Here is a 20,825-nt window from a genome sequence, read left to right as displayed (position 1 = left end):
ACATGGGGTATACCACTGGGTCTATTAACATTAATAATAGAACCCCACAATGGAGCATAGACCCCTGGGCAATGAAGTGCGAATGGTGCAGTCACAGAGTACTGATACCTCAAATGGCCTGAATCACGGTTGTATTTGGGCCTCATTATTCTCCATCTACGTAGCGGATGCTCCAAAGTATCTACAAGCAACAAAGTATTTTCTACTACAATTAGCTACATCCCATATTCAAAGTATCTTTAATGCAGATGATATAATCATCATGGATGTAACCCCAAGAGGGCTGAAAAGGTTACTGGATGTATTTTCTGAATATTAATAAAAATTTATATAGCTAAAATAAAGATGATAATATTGAAGAAAATTAAAACTAAAAATACATTTTTGAAATAAATTCTGATACTTTAGAAAAAGTAAACACCTACATCTAATTGGGGATTACATTTTCTTGGAATTTGAACTTTAAGGCAAATGTGGATAATGTGATGGGTCATGCATATAATATGGTAAGTGATTTGGGGAAATTCAATACCAAGTTAGATTCTTCATTATGGAATTCCTTTATAATGTTTTATTTTCTCATAATCCCATTTCCAGAATGATTTCTTAATTTCAGGTGCAATTCTCAGCCAACCCTGGCTAAAAACGCAAAACAAAGTATTCATATTCAAACCTCCTACACTATACTGCAGAACATTAGCTCCACGGCACACAACCTACATGAACTTTTCCGACATAAAGCAATCGATCTTATGACTTAGTGCTTCAGTGATTATTCTACTAAACCACAGTGCGTATTTATTTTGGAAGACTTTGATTAGGAATATTGTCAATAAAAGTGAAGTATAGTCAACAACAAAAAAGTTTGTAACAGTGACTGTAATGTGTCGTGATAAAGACATGGTCTATCCAGGATCTCACCATCAATGTAAAGAGTGTCAGTGGAAACTGAGGGACTACTTTACAAGACATTCTGAGAAGGTAATTTAAATGCAAATGAGCAGTTCTGATTGATTGTATTACAACAAATGAATATTGGTGCCGATTGCAATCCACAAAATCTACCAAGTGCCCATATTTTCTACAGTTGTATGTTTAGGTAAGGGGGAACAAACCCAAAGAAGCTGCTTGTGTGGTCATTAGGAATTTTTGGAACACCTACTATGTCAGAACTCTGTGAGTAAATACAAACATCTCCTATGAATTTCCCACACTAAATGCTGAAGTAAAAAATTTTTTTCTAAGAACACAGGTGGCAGTAAGTACACAATTAAGATGTGAAGGTTCTCCAAATATCCCCATATTCCTTGTGGGTTTAGGAAAAGGATTTCTAAAGATGTTAAATCCCATGAGGGACAAAGAAATGGGGAATGTTTCAAATTTCTGCCAAATGCTATATCTGTGTATTTCCTCCTTCAGACAATTTGCCTCCTTGACACAATTTGGAGAAATAAGAACATGGACATTTACAGTACCTCTAGATTTCCAAAACTATTGCTTGGGATTTTATGAATCCCAATAATACAAAAATCTAAACAATTGTTGGTGTAAATCTAAACTGCAGATAAGATAATGTACTCGGAGTATTGTTATCTCACTCCTTACCTGAGATTTTACTCCATGCTTCGATCCTTTAGAAATATCACCGACTAATCCAAATGAAGAAAACACTGTTTTAATCATTATTCACTTTTTACAACTTTCTGATGTTCAACGAATGGTTTACACTATAGCAACACTCCCATGATCCTTCTTCACTGTGTCTATAGGTCATCTGAAGGCAGGCGTTGTTCCTTAAGTGTTTTAAAATGCAACAGCTACAGATAACACATTTCCAGAAAACGTTCTAAGGAGAAGCAGAGATCTCTCTTTATGTGGCTAATGTCTTACCTAAAATATTAATTTATACTTTCATTGCATTCTCTCGCTCTTTTAAAATAAGTAGTTTAACGAGAGAACATAAGTCCAAATAAGTAATTTACTCAAAAGAGTGAATTAGATTTATAGCAACGGAAATTATATGTTACCGGTTAAAATATTGTAGGTTTATACTAACTTGCATATAGAAACATTGCAGGTTTGTGCTAACTTGCACATACAAACTTTTTGACATGGTTTAGTTGGTGTTCGCCAAGTAACATGCTCAAACTATTGATTCAGTAAAGGAAGAAAATTACTTACGAGGATGTCTTGCTATCTCTGGACCACTTCTTAATTTGGGAGAGTTTATTTATGAGAAAAATTCCTTTCCCTTGAGCTTTCCCACAAGGCTTCATAATCCAGGTGCTAGATGGGTTTTTTCTGAATTCTTCTACAAACAAGTTGTAGTCGGCTGGTAGCATAAAAGTAACTGGCACAAAATCTAAATTAAAAAAATAAACATGAAATGTATTGTGATGGAAATACAGTAAACCTGAAAACAAAATGTTGATTTACTTCAGACCAATGTAGAAAAAAAGGATTTTCACACTGTAATTACATACAATTATTTCGCTTTTAAAAAACATAAAATATTTTTCCTTGAGAAAAGTGACTATTACATATAAAACTGGTTAAAAGCCAAAATAATATAACACGGTTAATAACTAATTGAAAAAAACTGCAAGCAACTGAATACACACAAAAATATGTATAAGCATACGTGTCTGCATGTTTGGGTAAATATTAAATTAATAAACTTTGTTGAAGAGGTTCTATGGTTCTTTATTCAAGATTTTTTTTTAAATCCCATAAAGAACCTAAAAAGAATGGGAAACTGAAAATCTTCCCATTTTGTGAGCAACACAATTATAACTATTTTCAATGTGAAGCTCACGACCCCACACTGTGATAGGCTACAGAAACCAGACATTACGTGTATGATAACCATGGTCCGATGTTTTTTGTGCGATGAATTGTTCATCGTGTTTAAGCATATATGTAAAATCAACACATGGTCAAGACATTATATATGTCTGTACTGAGATATGTATAAGACCGGGTTATTGTGGATTGTACAATTGCTAGCATGAAAGACTGCTTGTTGTCTGAGTGCATCACCTCGAAGGACATTTGTATTAGTTATGCAATAAGCATGATGGTCATGTCTGTGGAAAAAGAGACCATATTGTTGAATTTTATACAGACATGGGTTCAAATAGGTAGCTAGTCAAATGAATCACTATTGGCATTTCCGATATATTTTATTAACACTACCTTGATTTTTCCCAATGTTACAGTTACATTAATTTACTAGATTACATTTAGGGGTCCACATAGAATATTAGTGTTTTTCCTGGTCTCTCTTAACATCTTATGATTCAGAGATCATAGCAAATAATATGTTTTTCCGCATATTGGACTTGTTTTGTTCCAATCTTGATCAATTTTTTTATGCAATCCTTGGTAATGCCAGTGGTAAAGTCCCTTCAATTTATTCCTGAAAAGCCTTCAGTGGGCTAATGCACGTCAACAGAAAGTCTCACCTTCCCCTTCTGTTTGTTTTCTTTGGATCACAACATTTGGCCTACATCCATGGCATTGGCTTCTTAGATTTTCAGTGGATAGTGCCAGAATATCATTCAGCTCTTCCACTGCTTCTTGCAAGTAAAAGGTACCTTGCTATGACTTCGTGCAACTGGACAGATTCGCTAAGTGATCTGAAGACAGACTTGGACATTTATCATTTTTCTAAGCCCAGAAATGTCCCAAGAAAATATTTGCTCACAGAGTTATTGGCATGTAGACTGTAACTCATGAATATGATTCTCATTGGTTCTGGTGTGGCAGGAGTCTGCAGGGAGGGTGCTTTCCTTTAAGCAAATATAGGGTTATTTTCTCTATCCCTTTATGGTAATTCAGTGCTCTTAAACAATTTATACACTTCACACGTGTGACTATTATCCATGTGTATTCTTGTATATTTGTGTACTCAAGCACGAGTACCTCACTGTTAGGGGGGTATTCAACATTTCAATCTCCTCTACAAAATTCCAGGCATAGCCAACCATGTCTAACTTTTGGGAACCACAGTGAGTGAGAAGGGGCCAAATGATGAAGAATGCTACTTCAGTAAGTGAGGCTACTGCCCTTTTTAGGGAACACCCCAAATAGGGATCACTGAGTGTATGTTAATGGACCCTGTATGAATGTAGGAGGACCCAGTATCTTTTTTAAAATTATTAATTCCCTCTTTTCTTGTCACTTATCATGCTGTTGAGAATGCACCAGTAACACTATATGATAACGTATCTCTCACTTCCCCTTGTAGTGAGGGTATGCCTCGTAGATGAGGCAGCATGAGTTTAGTTTCAATTACCAAACCATCGACATAGGTGTGTTTTAGTATAGACATTCCATGGCACCTTATCTTTAGAGCAAAGAAATGACCAGTCTCAAGCACAAGTAACACTATATGATAACTTATCTCTCACTTCCCCTTGTAGTGAGGGTATGCCTCGTAGATGAGGCAGCATGAGTTTAGTTTCACTTACCAAACGATCTACATAGGTGTGTTTTAGTACAGACATTCCATGGCACCTTATCTTTAGAGCAAAGAAACGAGCAGTCTCAGCAGCAAACATCTGTGAGTGGCTGGCAGAAAATGGAGAAAAAACTACAGGCAGCCACAGGACGAGGACAACCCTGCTTCATTTTACTGTTTTCGGTGTTTTGCATTTTCGGACGATACCTTTTGCAGCTAATTTAAGATGACAGCAAGAGCTCTCCTTGATAGCTGTTCGCCTACAAAATAGGCACCCACCTTTCATGAGATTGGCCATGTAATCCCGCTCACCACTCACTAAGTGTGAATACTGCAAGATGGCAACCTCAATTATAGAAGGGTAACCCCATGAATTTGCATAGTGCTGAAAATAGGCCTCTACAGACAACGCCCCTCAATATAACCACTCCCATTTCATCCATGCATGTGATCAAATGCCTATCCCCTTGCCTCTGTAGCCGAACCATGGCACTTCATCAGCAAGCCTCCAGATGCTTGCTCTTCAAACAGTGCACGACCAGGAAGCAAGGATGGTGAACGCAGGAAAAAAGCCTTAGTTGTCTTGCCCCTATTTCCTCCTACCTGTAGCAATTACGGGAGGGGCGATTTTAAGACGCACTTCCAGACGCCATCATCTTAAGTCTTTATCCGAACCTTCTGCCAAAACTTGGGGGGTGGGCAGCATAAATAGCATCCAAGAGGATCAATACGCCTTGCATGCACAGATGCTCACTGCAGCAAGAGCACTCTCTCTTGAATGCCGGGGCAGATTGAAAGGTATACGGTAGGATAGTCGCATGTTTTGCTATTCTAATACTGATGCAACAATTAGCCCCTAATGATGCAGTGAAACCAAAAAGGGCATGTTAGTGCATCATATTATTAGGTTAAGTATAGAATTTATCGGAGGCAGGCCAGGCACTTTTTTACCTATAAATAGTGTTTCTCATGTTAGATAATGTTAATTACACTACCACACAACTCATTCATAGCCATATAGGTTACAAAGGAATCCACAAAAGTAGAAACTGGGAAAAGTAAAACATAGAAGATCTTTGCAAATATATCAATGTTTGACAAATAATTAAGGAATACAAGCATTGGTGTACCCAAGTAAAGGTATTTTCCATTTTCATCTTTTTCTGCTAATGGGCTCCCTTCTTTTTCAAGTTCTTTTCTGTATCGCTTGATGTTCTTTACCATCAAGTCCTTTCTAGTCAGTTCATAGTGGTTTGGGAAATGGTTAACAATCTGGTCATCGGAGAGCCGGTATCCAGTTTCCACACTGAAGACATTGCGAATGGTTTGCACACTCATCCTGAAATGAAAAAACAACAAGCAAAATAATTAACTTTATTGTGACTATTCATTATACCACTATTGTTTAAAAGTCATGGCAACCTATCAGACAAAACAACACATATTGTGCCTTCCAAATTACAACAGTCACACACTTGTGAGTAGAAACAGAAAAACATAGTTATTAAGCACTATATAAAAATTAGTTATTTTGCCCGCCAAACCCGAGTCAGCTATGTCAAGATAAAAACTAACAGTAACTTGCTGTAAATATTAAATATACACTTTCATTGTATAAATGTCTGAGGTTTCACTGCCAACAAGTGAGCTTCAGAGTACGGTCAAGCACGCTGCAAAGAATTAAAAAAAGGTACATAAAGATTAGTAAACACTGAACTTCGGAACATCTGTATGTGCTAATGGTATCTGTATAGTTCACAGACGACCGTTATTAAAGTTTCCTAGTGGTGCTGAATGTCTGGGATGCTGTTCAAACTGTGCCCATGTTTCTCTCACAGCACGAAGTTTGACATGTTAAGGTTTTGTGGTCCATGGATACTAATGACCGGTGTGGCTTGCCTGGCACAAGGTTGATTGATTCAATGGTATGTAAATCATCATCTACTGCTGGATAGTTTGTAGGTGATTTGAAATCATTAGGTTGGGTTTGATGCTGGTGTCACAGAAAAAGGTCTGAACGCCTTAACTACTAGGGCTCTTAGGGCAGTCATATTCTTATTACCTAGTGACTATAATAATATGAGGTTTGTTGTGGGCTCGCCATGTAAGAGGAACTACCAGCAGAACATATCAATACCGAGTTTATCGCAACATCTACAGTTGCAAATTATTTTTTAAAGTATTTCATAGTCACCGCCTTCTGCCCAATACAGGAGGTAGTGCCTCAATGATCTAGTGCCTATGAGTGATACACAGCAGCCACAGTGAAGAGAACATATCTGGTGAGCAACTGCAGATGTAAAGTTCAAGTCTGTCAAGGAGGTGGTGGCGCTCTGAACTATCAGAGCTGCTCACAAACAGTGCAATTAGATCAAATAGAAGGGGAGACTGATACATGTTAGCGATTTGGACATTTACAGTCTACTGGTAGCTAAAAACTAGACTATTTACCTCACAGAAACTTAGTTAAATGGGCGTTCCAACCCAGACATAGCATTGGCGATTCCTCTGAACTATACCATACAGTGGACAGGAGGTTGGGGGGGGGGGGGTAGGAGTGGTGCTTTTTGCAATACCTTTCAGTGCTCTGTGTTTCATATTGGTAAGTTAGAAGAGGAAGAAAACCTGGGATTCTGTTTGCAGAATTCTCAGCAGGACACCTTCCCTGGCATTTTAATAAATCATCCCCTGGGACCGACCTCTCAATTTCTGGACTCACTAGTAGAGGCCGTAATTCCTCATTGGCTACAGTATTCCACCTTCACCATTCTCAGTGACCTTAACTGTCATATGGGGATGCTAGGACACTCGTTGACCACCTAAAAGCTCTTAATCTTACTGAGTTGGTTAAACGCACTACGCATAAAGGCTGGTCGTATTCTGGACTGAGTCTTTATAGACCAACAGTCTCTTACGGCTGGCTCCCCCCGAAACCAAGATATGGTCAGATCATAACTTTATTCCTCTAACACTTATATCGGAAACTCTTAGAACCAGCAGTAGGTACCTGGGTAGAACTGGTACTATGTGTCAGTGATGGGGCAAACTCCAGGACTGCGTTTATTCAGCAACTTTATATTTCTCTTCCTTTGATATTAGGAGAAGTAAACGTTGACTTAGGTTTAATCATTGGCTCACAGAGGTCATAAATGAGCTATTACCTCTGATTATCCATACCTGGAAGAACAGAGCTTTATCTGCCCCATAGTTTTCTCCCTCATTGGCCCAAGAACGTCTTAGCTGCAGGAAATTAGAGAGGACTTGGAGGGTCACGTACGCTCAAGCAGATAAAGCCCTCTATCAATTAGACTTTTAAAAAAATATCATAAAGCTATCATAGAATCAAAGAGGCTGTTTTTTGTTGCAAAGACTGAAGCGGCAAAGAATGATTCCTGAGTATACTTTCAAATCTCAAAAGATTTTCTGCAGCCTTAAGGCTGATCTCATCATCTCAATTAATTTCAGGAACTCTGCGATAGGCTGGCTGAGTTACTGAGCATACGATCATGACCACCTGTTCTGTTTTTACCCCTTCTGTTAAACCAATAGCAATAACTAGCAGGATTTATTGAACGGTCCTTTAGCAACGTCTATCACAGAGTTTAGTGCCATCACCTTGGAGCAGTGTAAACAGGTTTGAAGCATGTAAAGGATCCTTCAATGTAAATTTGGAGTGCCTTTAGACCCCTGCCCCTGATAGGTGCTAAAGAAGGGTACTGAGATTATCAATTTGATTCTGAATGCCTTATTTAATCAATCAGTCCTCTCGGCTCTTGTGCTGGATATTTGGAAGTTATCCTTGGTTAAGCCTTTGCTCACAAAAACTAATGCTGACCCAAAAGTCCTGTCTAACTATCAGCCCATTTCTTTACTTCCGGCGATAGTAAAAATCCTATCAAAACTGGTTAATGCTCAACTGGTCAATTTCTGAGACTCACCTAACCTTCTACACTGTTTTCAAGCTGGTTTCAGACCTAGACACTCCACTGAGTGTCCATGCCTCGAAGTAACCAAATCCCTTAAGCTGATGGTAGTGGAAATAATGCTGTACTGATTCTTTTAGATAACTCAGGAGCCTGTGACACGATTCGTCATGATTTTCTCCTTCAACGTCTGGCAGAGATAGGGATACGTGGTCATGCTTTGCCGGGGGAGTTTCTCCATTAGGGCTCAGGGGCTGCGTCCCTCTGAAAATTCCTACACATTTACATAAAAAACAAATTAAATAGATCAATTTATTTAGAGATATGATCGTATCTCTAAATAAATTGATGTATTTAATTCTGGGTTATCTGTTTCAGGCTGCCTGCCCTGCCTCGCACTGAAGCAGGAGATGGAAGACAGGCAGTAAATCAACTTTCCTAACCGTGATACACGACGCAGGGCTTTCGGTTTTAAAGCACTTCATTGCCATTGTGGTTTTGGGTTGTATGCACACTGTAGGCCAGTGACGCAATAAGAGCCACGGTTTCAGGCATCCGAGACTTCATCCCTGCGTGATTTCAGACGTCCGTCATTGAAAGGCGTAGATCCCACCCTTTCGTCATATGTGACAGTGGATGCAAGCAGGTCTGATCCGGTGCCTTGATCTCGGTAATGGTAAGTGTTTGCAAGCTAATGCTGTGTTCTTTCTATTGTGCTGAGACCCCTCATCATGCTAACCTCCCCCACTGTGACACCCCACGCCTTCCCTGCACATCGACCCCTCCTTTAAAAGTGAAGCTGCAGTATTTGTTCCCTTGCAAAATGGATCCAAATAAGTAGCAGGGTTCGCTCTTGTTCCCTTGCGAAGTTGATCCAAATATCAGAGTCAAGCCCAAAGCGAGAGATATGTGCCTACTCAGTTACTATTGAACATGTGCTTACAGTGGCCAGTTCTCTGATGTATGACATTAAAACTGGCCCTGTGTACATGCCCCTAAGTTAACACTGATGCCAAAAACATGGATTGAATTGCAAACAATGAATGTTAAAAACTTCAAGGGAATGCATTTCAGCGATTTAGTACCTCTCTTATTTCACATGCTTTACTTAATCTTGCATTCCACAAGAGTTAACTATTTTATATTGTTGTTGATCTGTATTTTGTTCTGTGCATACTTTGAAGCTGGAGCCATGTAAGGTGTTTATGAGGGGCTTTGATTGAGCGTTCAGGCGCTAAGGCTAAAGCCAAACAAAGTGCCCGTCAGTGGGTGGACCTCTCTGCCGAGCACACACAACAATGTTTGTGTACTCCATTTGCAACTGAAATTCTGTGGAAAGGTGTATGAAGGGAGTACACAGATGTCAAAATATTTGCAAGGCAAAAGTAAGAGAAATTAAAGTGCTTAAATTTGAATGAGCGCAGTGCATTTTGGGGGCGGTGAAATGACAGAGTGAAGTGACAGATGCAAGGAAGTGCATTTGTGGAAGAGTGAAAAGAGGATGCTGAAGAGGAAAGAGAGGGGCTTGAAGATGTGCAGATGGACAAGCTATGCAGAGAAAAAGAGGATACATATCTAACATAAAGCACAAATTACTGAAGGCCAAAACTCCTTCCACAGGATACAATGCTATTTAATTCACAAACTCACTATTTCAGAATTGAAACATTTCCAATGTTAATTATTTATAAGAAATCATTGTTGTTACTCATTTATCTTAAACAGCTAACACCTAGTGACAAAGCCAATCATACGGACAGGCTTTAGGTGTATGGCAGTTGTGCCATTTATATGGATAAAATTACATCTCTGAGAGAAACCACAATACCGGTCAGATGGCACACTATGGGAATCACAGCACAGCACCCACTTTTTTCATCTCACTTAAAGACCTAGCTGCACATATTTCTATATAACTGGTTACAGACAGCATCTGTGGGTGCCTCTCTAAGTCTGATTAGAGCTTATTCCAAAGTTAATGCTGCATGCAGGGCAAGATACTGGGCAAGCATACATTTTAAAGGGCTACAGTTGTCATGCCGAACAATTTACACATTACAGTAACTGTTGAAAGTTAATGCAAGAAGATATGGGGCAGTTGTTAATGTGTTTAATAGTTCAAGACTATATGGTCCCACTGTTTAAAAAGCCTTGCTTTACCGCTATATTCATTTGCTTTAAAATGCACCATTAGCCAATCTTTTTTTTCATTTCTTTCTCGGGAGTGGGACTCCCCCTGAACCCCAGGTTGGTCCATTGAACTTGTTCACATCACTTGCTATATAAAAATCATGCCCAACGCTTAAGCCCCACCACTTTCAAATGTCAGCAGCTGCCTCTAGTGCTTTGGCCTAACAGCAGTCTTTTTATTTTAAATTTTAAAAAAAGACAACGAAAGCAAGTTACCACGTTGGGGCCTTTTACATCAAAGGAGAAATTGCTTAAATATGGTGTCCCAAGGGCTCGTTACTTAGCCTTACTTTATTCAATGTGTATGTGTCCCCGCTTATTACTCTCCTCACATCATCTGGTATCTCCTCCATGTCTTACGTGGATGATACACAACTGATTCTTAACCTTGACAAAAATTCCACCAGCTCTGAACTATATTTTAAAAACGTCTTTCCGGAAGCTATTACGAGATGAAATACATTTCTTAAAGTGCAAAGCTGATAAAACTTACATTTTACCTTTTGGGAAGAACCACCAGTCCTCTATCTTGGATTGGTGGCCAGAAAATCATGATAGCCCTCCTACCATCCTACTAAGGTGGTAAAGAACTTGGGAGTCAAGTTCAATAATAATTTGTCTTTTTACTCCCAAGTAAATATTGTGCCAGGTGTATTTTTTTTTCTGAGATTGAATCTCTAAAAAAAAGTTTGACGTTTTACCTTTTTCAGCAAGGAAGTCGGATGTTCATGCTCTGATCACCTCAAGACTTAACTATTGCAATAGTATCCTCCTCAGTCTGCCTAATTATTTGATCCAGAAGCTACAGGTAGTAAAAAATACTGCAGCGAGACTCATACTTCAACACCCTCGCCAAAGCTGCATCACAGAGGTTTTGCAGGAACTACACTGGTTACCAGTTGGTAAACAGATTATTTTTAAAGTTTAACTATTGTGTACAGGACTCATCATCAAACTGGTCCAAAATTCTTCTTTTATCGCCAACAAGGACATTGAGATCAGCCCATAAAAATCTTCTAGCTCTCCCGAAGTTCAATTTACACTAGGGGGGCCAGATCTATATCTGTTGTCGGGGCAAAGGCATGGAACAATCTTCTGCTCGATCTAAAGCAAGCTGACAACCTTGCTACTTTCAGAGAGCTTCTGAAAACATGGCTGTTTCACTCAAACTTAAGTGTTTATTCTCTTGAGGGACAGTTTATTTATTTTGTTTCAGTGTGTTTAGCACCAAGATGCCTCTCGAGGTGGTTGTTGTGCCTTACAAATGCTATGTTCATTCATTCAGGATCAGGTGAGGATCTATGTTGGGAGAGTGGAATATGTGTGGGACCATGTGAGCGAATGTTCATGTCTGAATGGGTCCATGTATTTATCTGGGTACAAACATATGAGTGTGTGTCTGTGACTAGTGTTGTGTCACTCTTCCACCGATAGTACTGGGTGATCACTTTCTGATATGCAGGACTTCTTCAATGCCAGACTTTCTCATGAGAAGTACGGAGAGGACCATGAAAAGATTTACATTCCTCCGATGTGATTGAATTGTAGAGCCTCGATTACAAGTACCAATGAAACAGCTAGACTGAAAAACTGAGTCGCGCAAGTGCAGAGCAGGGCTGGTCTACAAAATGGCTGAGACTAAACAATATGGTGTTTTCATTAAATACAATACAAATTGACATATATCATTGAAAAAGGCAAAACAAGTTTATGCTAGCACGATGGGACCTGCCTCTAGAACAATGGGGCCAATTCATGCACAATAATGGGCTTGATGGGGTCATCGTGGCAGTTATTGAATGACTTTAGACGAACCAATAATGATGGCGCCCACCAACAACATAACGTGGGCCCTAGCACAATCACATACATTTTATGCCAGAATGTAACATCTCTGGCTTGATCAGGTACTCTGGCATCATGAAGGCCTCAAAATAATTATATGGCAAACTGTGAACATCTCTGGCATCCACAGGCATAATGTGAACCTGGCATTGATGTTTAGTAGACTGCCTGCGTTTTTTGACTCTGCCAATGTCAATTCAATTCAAAAATCTTTATTCGGATTCATAATATCCATAAAACCCACAGATCAATCATAATAAAAGGGGAATGTAATAATCCATTAACATAGACCCAATAAAACAAAATCATACATGACAATTTAGCATAAAACAAAAATTTCCCGAAAATCATGTGACTCAAATAGTATAAGCCCATTCACTACATAAAAACAGATTCCATCAAATCCATATTTAGCCAAACCACAACATCTACTAATATTTCAGATAAAAACAGATCATCATAAGGTGCACATTGAATTTCAAGCGCGCACCAACAATTTTAAAAAGGTGCCTACACGAGCCGTTAGATCATCATTTTCTAACTTACGAATTTTTAGGTTAGCTTCCTCTAGATGTATAAGTTGAGTACTCTTAAAAAATGGAAGCAAAAACTGATTAGTATATAGACTATAAAATGTACAAAAGAATAAAAAGTGGAGTGTTGTCTGCCTACTTCTGTTATCACATGGGCAAAGTAATTGATCCAGATTTGCGATATACCCCAAAGGAAAACACAGTAAAAATGTTATTGTGCCAGCCCTTAATCGAAACAATAAACCTCTCTCCCAATGTCCAATTGGCTTTAAGAGTTAACTTGATGGGGTATTTAATTTGTCCGCAATGGGCAAATAACTTTCTACAGACTTTTTCTGAACCTCCATTTTGTATCTCGATTTCCTGTAGTGATCATATAAAACCCCACGAATCACTTTTTTATTCATGTCAACGGATTCATCCAGGTTTGTAAAAATCTGTGCATGGTTGATACTACTCAAACCATTCCTTACTGCAGCGAGCCATAGTATTTCTTTTCCCTTATCACACTTAAGGCAGTCTCCAATAATCTCTCTTGTCAATGACGCTGCACGGTTCTTCCAGATCGCCAGACAAAAAAGAACAGGTCGTGCCTTTATGTAATCTTCAACATAGTGTAATTTTAGTTCTGCATGGCAGATGTACTGTGAGGTGGAAATCGGGGCTACCAGTACTTTCCTACAAAATCTGTTTTCCTCGAGTTGAATACTGTTGCACTTTGTGTGTCCCCATATTTCCGCGCCATATATCACCGTTGGAATACACTGTGTTTTATAAATTTTCGAGAGTGCTAGTATTATCCCTGTCTTTTTAGGCTGTGGTAAGCTAATGATTGAATTCATAACTTTGGAAGACTTACTCCTACTCTGTACCACATGGTCTACCCATGAACCATTGGCGAAGAAAACAAGCCCAAGATAGGGAAAAGTGCTGGTGCAATAAAGCGTTTGATCATCTACAGTAATAGAGTTTAAAAGGTGCTTTTTTGGCCCACAAGACATAATAAATGCTTTTTTAAAATTAGTACACAAATTTAGACTACCCATAAAATCCACAAAGCCTCGTACTAAAATTCGTAGAGCATTCGGTGTTCGTCCCATTAAAACAGCATCATCAGCATACAATAAGGTGGGCGCTAATTTACCGTTAATTTTGGGGACATCATTAGTTAGTATAATAAGAGATTTATGCAGGTTGTTAATATATAAAATAAAAAGCAGGGGGGCAAAAACGCACCCCTGCCTTACACCTCTGTCGATTCTGATGTCCCCTGAAACGTCCCCACTATTATTAATTCTTACACAAGCTCGTAGGTCCCTGTGCAAGTATGCTAAAAAATGGACTAAAACCTCATCTGAACTATACTCCAAAAGGATGGACCATAAACGGGACCTATTAACAAAATCAAAGGCCGAGGTAAGGTCCATAAAGGCCAGATATACAGGGGTTTGCTGGGCTACGGTATATTTCCCAATTATTAATTTGAGGTTCAAACATTGTTCAATAGTTCCCACTTTACTTCGAAATCCAAGTTGGCATGATTGTAAAATACAATCATCCTCGGCCCAAGTCCTTATTCTGTTATGCAAAATCCTCCTTAGATTTTTCATTGTGTTGTCTATTAGGGAGATTGGCCGATAACAGTTAGGTTGCGATGGATCACTCTTTTTAAAAACTGGCACAATAATACTTGTCGACCTGGTACTTGGGAGCGGGGCATTAATTAGGTTAATAATTAGGTTAATAAAACCATCAATAATGGGCTTGATGGGGGTCATCGTGGCAGTTATTGAATGACTTTTATACAAACCAATAATGATGGCGCCCACCAACAACATAATGTGGGCCCTAGCACAATCACATACATTTTTGCCATAATGTAACATCTCTGGCTTGATCAGTTACTCTGGCATCATGAAGGCCTCAGAATAATTCTATGGAAAACTGTGAACATCTCTGGCATCATGAGGTCCGCCACAGGCATAATCTGAACCTGGCATTGATGTTTAGTAGACCGACTGCGTTTTTTGACTCTGCCAATGTTTATTTAGTGGTAGACAAAATTGACAAATCTAAAATAAAAGTTGGTGAGTGATGTACTATATACAAAACATTGTGACTCAGACATAATGTATTTTCAGTACGTTTTCCAGTGCTTGGTTGGTCTAGTAAGGGTTAGGAACTTTATAAATGCACATAACATATGAAGATGTTTTTCCAAGACCACAAACAGTATATGTGCACAGCTTACAGGATCCCACTCATGCATCACATTCATGCAGTTCTCTAGCCTTTTCTCTTCCTTAATCACCTTCTCTGTCTACCTGGGTCTACTCCTCAGTCAGTCCATCTACTTTGAAGCTGGTCAAATGGTGCAGCAAGTTACTGCTTGCTGTTGCCCTTTAAAGTGAAATGAAGGTTACAAATTAGAATGGCTGCTAGGTATACGCAGTCCTCCATCCTTCTAAGGCTAACAAATAGAGTATCAAATATCAGGTGAAAGTATTTTTTTTTTATTTACAGTACTTCGAAATGGCAGACGTGTGGTATGAAGTATTCTACAAAAACAAGTTATTAATAATAGCCAACTAGGAAGAAGTGGTAGTAGCAGTAGTAGTAAAACTAACCTGAAACTAACTAGGACATGGAGCACATTCCTTTGGCTAACACGTCTTATGTAATGATTTTACACAAAAGCTATGGAGAACAATTCTCATATATTAAATTAGCTGCACAGACATCATTAGTCATTGATCTAAAATCTTGCTCAATAATAATAATAATGTATTGACATACATTACTAATATTAAGGGCCAGATGTACGACGTGATTTTGCATGCGCAAACAGGTTTGCAACCCGTTTGCGCATGCTAAAATCCTGTGGGCCAATGTACTAACACTATTTTGTGAGACGCAAATAAATTGCGACTTGCAAAATGGTGTTTAGCGACTCGCTATTAGCAAGGGGCGATACCTTCCTAATAGCGACCACACAAGCCATGTACAAATGTTTTGCGACCGAAACTGGAGTCGCGAACCACTCACAATTTGCCGCCCTCTTCAAGAGGGTAGTAATGCAATCACAAAAGGGATGGGGTCCCAAGGGAACCACTACATACCCATAAAAATGAAAACGAAAACGTTTCATTAAAAAAAAAAAATGTATTCCATTTTCCTTTAAGGAAAACGGGCTGCATTTAAAATAAAAAACAGCTTTATTTAAAAGCAGTCCCAGACATGGAGGTCTGCTGAGCCCAGCAGTCCACCATACCTGGGAGGGCCAGCCATTCTCAATGGGGTTTCAAATTGCTAGTGCCTAGTGAATATTGATGAGGTATGCAATTTGTGACCCCATTGAGAATTGCAAACAGTGTCTCTGAAACTGTTGTACATGTCATTTTGCGAGTCGCAAATTGCAACTCGCAATTGAGCGCAATTTGCGACCCCCAAAATAACTTGGTCGTACATCTGAACCTAAGTCTTTACCTGACTAGCTAAGGGAAGTGATGACACTGCAATTAGAGAGAATGGCACAACACATTTGCAAGGTTGTAATGTATCAGAATGGGGCAGTGAATGGTGAGTGGACTGCTCTTGGCCACATTGGCTTATGCTCAGGCCCACTGAAGGGACAGCCACAACTCTGGCCATGCAATTCTGGGACTACAGTGGGATCAGGATGAGGTAGGACCTGGGCCATTTGAGCCCTGCAAGTAACTGTTCTCCACCAGTGGTATGAGTCACATTAGTTTAAATAATGCAATCCTGCCAATAATACTGAGGGGAAGGGAGGACCACTACTCCAAATCACCACGCATACGTGTTACCAGGGACTTCAGGAACCAGACCAGATCTGGAAGGAGTGAAATGTACATGCCAAGGTAAAGGAAGCTTAGCCGCCTCAGAGGGCTGGAGGCCCGCCAGCCCTGGCCATTTAAGGGCCCATTAGCAGGAACAGCAGGGACTTAGAGTGGTTGACCATGAGGCCAGAGGCTTGACCATAAAGCATGCGCATGTGTAGTATTCTGGGGCTTGTTGTCTCCAGGTCGTTCAAGATAACAGGACTTCATCTGCATAAAGTGCGGTACGGTCTTCTTCAACTCCTGTCTTCCATTGGAAGTTAACTCCCTAATGTGCACAACAGTGGAACCAGGTTTCCAGGGGCTCGATTGCTAAGGCAAAGAGGTGGGGGCGGGGGGGCAAAGGACAATCCTGTCTAGTCACTCTTTGGATCGGAAACACCCCCAGAAGGGAGCCGTTCACACAGATCCACGCTCTGAGCCCAGCATTTAAAGCCTGAACATACGAAATTAAACTGGGCCCAAAGCATATCCGGGCAAGGACATCCCAGAGAAAGTCCCAATCAAGGGAGTTAAAAGCATTCTCAAAGTCTATGAGAAGGAAAGCATTGGAGCTGGGAAGTATATGACAGTATGCCACTGCTGCCTGCACTCTACTGATACAGTGATGGGTGCAGCAACAGGGCATAAATCCACATTGATTAGGATGGATCAAAGCAGAGAGAGTCTGAAGCAGGCGATAGGACAGCACTTAAGCATAGATTTTGAGTTCTGAGTTTATGAGGGATATGGGCCAGTAGGCAGTGCAGTCTATGGGGGATTTACCGGTTTTGTGCAGGACCACAATAGCAGCCTCGTTAAGTTCTGATAGGAAACAGTCGCTGGTTATCACATCGTTGTATAGGGCTAACAGGTGAGGCATAAGGGATGTGTGGTATGTCTTGTAATACTCTACCAGGAAACTGTCCGGTCCTGCAATCTTGCCCGAGTTCAGACCTCTTCAAGGTTCAGGAGTTCAACAGTCAGTGGCTGACCTATCAAGAAAACACAGTGATAAATCCACTATCAATGGAGAGGCGTACTCATGTGAAGGCCGTGTGCGGGGCACGTATAATGCACAATACTAATCCACGAACAGAGTTGGGATGTCTCGGGTCTTGGATACTAACCCTGGGTCAGGGTCATGGATGCTAGGCACCACCTTGTCTGCCATACCCCTGGAAGCGAGCCAGTACATGAGCTACATGACTTGTCTCCCCATCCATCAAGCCTGCTCTGCGAGGCCATCCAGCACTGTCTGGCCTTGTCCAGACAAAGCTGTCATAATGAGAGCCTATCCAGAGCAAGGTGACGCAACTCCATGGCCTTCGCATCTGACTGGGCTTCTGCCAGTGCCTTGCGTTTCTCCAGATCTATAATCTGGGATGCTTTCTGTTGATCTTGACTGAGGAAGTGCATACGGGCAATCCCCCTCATATTGTTCTTGCCGGCGACCCAAAGTATTCCAGGTGAAGCCACCAAGCCCACATTTCGCTCCAGGAAGTCATCCAATTCCTGGGACAGTACTTCTGCTGCAGAGTTATCCATAAGGCGCCACGCAATAAGGCGCCAATTCGAGTGTTCTCCATGGAGGGCCCAGATAGGCCTCGTGCATGATCAGAGATACCCCAAGGTAGAATTCCGTGCTCTTGGCAAGAAGTAAGTCGGTGGCTGGCATAAAAATGAAATCAATACGGTAGTAGGTCTTAGGTGCTGCAGAAGTGTGAGTAAAGGCTTGCATATGGGGGTGCCAGGTACGCCATACTTCGCAAATGCCGAGGCCGGCTGCCCAGTCCTCAAGACGGGAGGGTGATGATTGGAGCTTGGGCTGGACCCTGGAGGTATCAACTGTGGAGGACAACAGCATATTAAAGGGTCTATCCACAATGGTAACCACCCTCCCCCCATGCTAAATCCCGGTATGACTTGTTGCACGGCTGTCAACTTAAGTACGAGCAAACTGGGGGAAAATGTAAACACTAAATATTTTATGGGTCTACCCATTGACCAACCCCTCCATGGCCCTGTGGGTCTGAGGAACTACGGGTGACCACCATAGGAAGACGCTTATGGATCAAGACAGCCACCCTCCAGAGCACCTGGTATGCCCTGCTTGATATTGTATCCATACATAGACAGGAATGGGCATTGGGTGCCTATAAGATGCCTCTCTTGGAGTAAAAGTATGTCTGGTGCATGGTGTTTGGCAAAACCCAAGATGGCACTCTTCTTTATATGGTCATTGAGGCTGCTGACATTCCATATCATCACTTTAAAGGCCCTCAAACACCAAAAGTTTTCCAGGGGGCCAAGGAGTGTCCACAGGGATCTCCTGGGAGTAAAAGGCAACAAAGGTCAGAACCTGCCTGAAACAAAAACAAACATGCAGCCTAAGACGCCAGACCTACCCAAACCTACCTTCCAAACACCCCCCACCAACCCCACTTCCACTAAAGAAGCATCTGTTGCCCCAACAAAGATCACACACACAAGAAACCCAGCTGTGGGAGCAATACAAACCATGTCTCTCCCGGATTCGCTCATCAGTAAGGATACAGTGCTGCTGACTCAAGGATATAGAATATAGAAAAGGGGTGGGTCGCCAAAAATACCTCTCCTCAGGTCAGGGCCCTGTCTGTTCCCCCTTTATGACGACGGGGGTGGGGGTGGGGTGGGGCACCAAGTCCACCGTGTGTTGGTTGCCCCCGCCTACACCATTCCTGTGAGGCTCGGCATATCTGTGGTGGAGGAGGCTGAGGATCAATCAGCCCGAGCAATATGCTTGCGGGAGCCTCATTGTCTGCTGCCTCAGCAGTTGGTGCTCTACACAGGTCCATCTTGAGTCAGCCCCCCCATGGAGGAGGCAAGTTCTTGCACAGTGTTCAGGTCTCTGTGGACCATTCTCAGACCGCCTCTGGAGTATCAAAGAAAAAGGATTTGCCATCATGAATCACCCGGAGGCATGCCAGGAAGAGGAGCCTCGAAGGATTTCTGTTGATGCTGAACCAGGAAAGTATGATCAGGAAACACCAAGATCTGAGCCGATTGAAGGTGTGTAGGGGATAGGTTGTGGGCCGAGCAAAAAACCATGTCAGTCTTTGTAGTTTAGTGTCATAGCAATCAGTGGACGAGGGTCCCAACTCTAGCAGCACGAGCAGTGAGGTCCCCCCCTCTCGGCACATAATACAATCAGGGGCCAGTCCACTCAAACCGGCCTCCCCAGCACAGTAAGGTCAACCAGTATTGCCCAATGGCCTACAGAGGATCGAAATGAAGAATTGGACCTCTGGGAGAAAACTAATCACTGTGAGCCCTACCTGGCCCAGTCCAAATACTGCTGTCAGAAATAGTTCTCAACATGGCCCACGGTATCCCCAGTGTCACTTGATCCTGTGCAGGGCCTCCTGGTCCCACTTTATTGAGACTCTGCTCTCCGTGGGCTCCGGCAGTTGTGCCGCTGCAACACTGGGTGATAGGGGCCTGAATCTCCCGGACGGGCCCTCGTATGCATTGATGCCGCATCCAAGATGTGTGCCCCCGGCGTCTTCAGTCGGGGGTCTGTCTTGGCCCATCCCCGGCACCCACGGATTGAGGCGCTGGGGTCCTTAGCTTGGAGGTTCCTACTGACCACGAGTCACCTGCTTCTCGCAGCTGGGGAGGCAGGGCTCAAGGGCTGTGGCCAGAGTTCACACTCTGCATCGCCTAAACCCCTTCAGGCTGTGCTCTAGGCCGCGATGGCTCCATGGCGCCCCTCGATTTGAAGCAGAAAAAGGGGCTTCCACGGGTCCCCCGGTGTCTGCAGAGTCAAGCTGGCCCTGGGGAGGTCACTCAGTCGGCGCCAGTAGCAGGATGGTCGAGGAGTCTCCCTCGGAGAGTCAAGAACTCGCTGAGAGACGTTGGCCATCTTGGCCGACCAGGCCACACCACCTTTTAAGTACTCTTTTTAACATTGATTTTTAAACGTGTTATTTGGCCTTCTACTTGAGTGTGTTAACTGTTTGTTTTTTCATTATAGAGGCAACGATCGTTGGAG

General features: G+C 41.6%; 1 protein-coding gene across 2 annotated transcripts in view; it reads right to left on the bottom strand.

The window, feature by feature from the left end:
- The window catches only part of TTLL1 (TTL family tubulin polyglutamylase complex subunit L1), a 338,922-nt gene that overhangs the window by 219,321 nt on the left and 98,776 nt on the right, over nucleotides 1–20,825 (bottom strand). For both annotated transcript variants that reach the window (XM_085652479.1, XM_085652480.1), the window contains exons 3-4: nucleotides 5,593–5,801; nucleotides 2,182–2,362 (exon numbers count right to left, since the gene is read on the bottom strand). In XM_085652479.1, the coding sequence (XP_085508605.1) occupies nucleotides 2,182–2,362; nucleotides 5,593–5,801 (390 nt within the window). The remainder of the gene's footprint in view (nucleotides 1–2,181; nucleotides 2,363–5,592; nucleotides 5,802–20,825) is intronic.

The sequence above is a fragment of the Triturus cristatus genome, chromosome 4_1 (assembly GCF_964204655.1).
Source record: "Triturus cristatus chromosome 4_1, aTriCri1.1, whole genome shotgun sequence".
Lineage (NCBI taxonomy): Eukaryota > Metazoa > Chordata > Amphibia > Caudata > Salamandridae > Triturus > Triturus cristatus.
The sequence above is the reverse complement of the archived record's forward strand: the minus strand, read 5'-3'. Positions and strand labels throughout refer to the sequence as shown.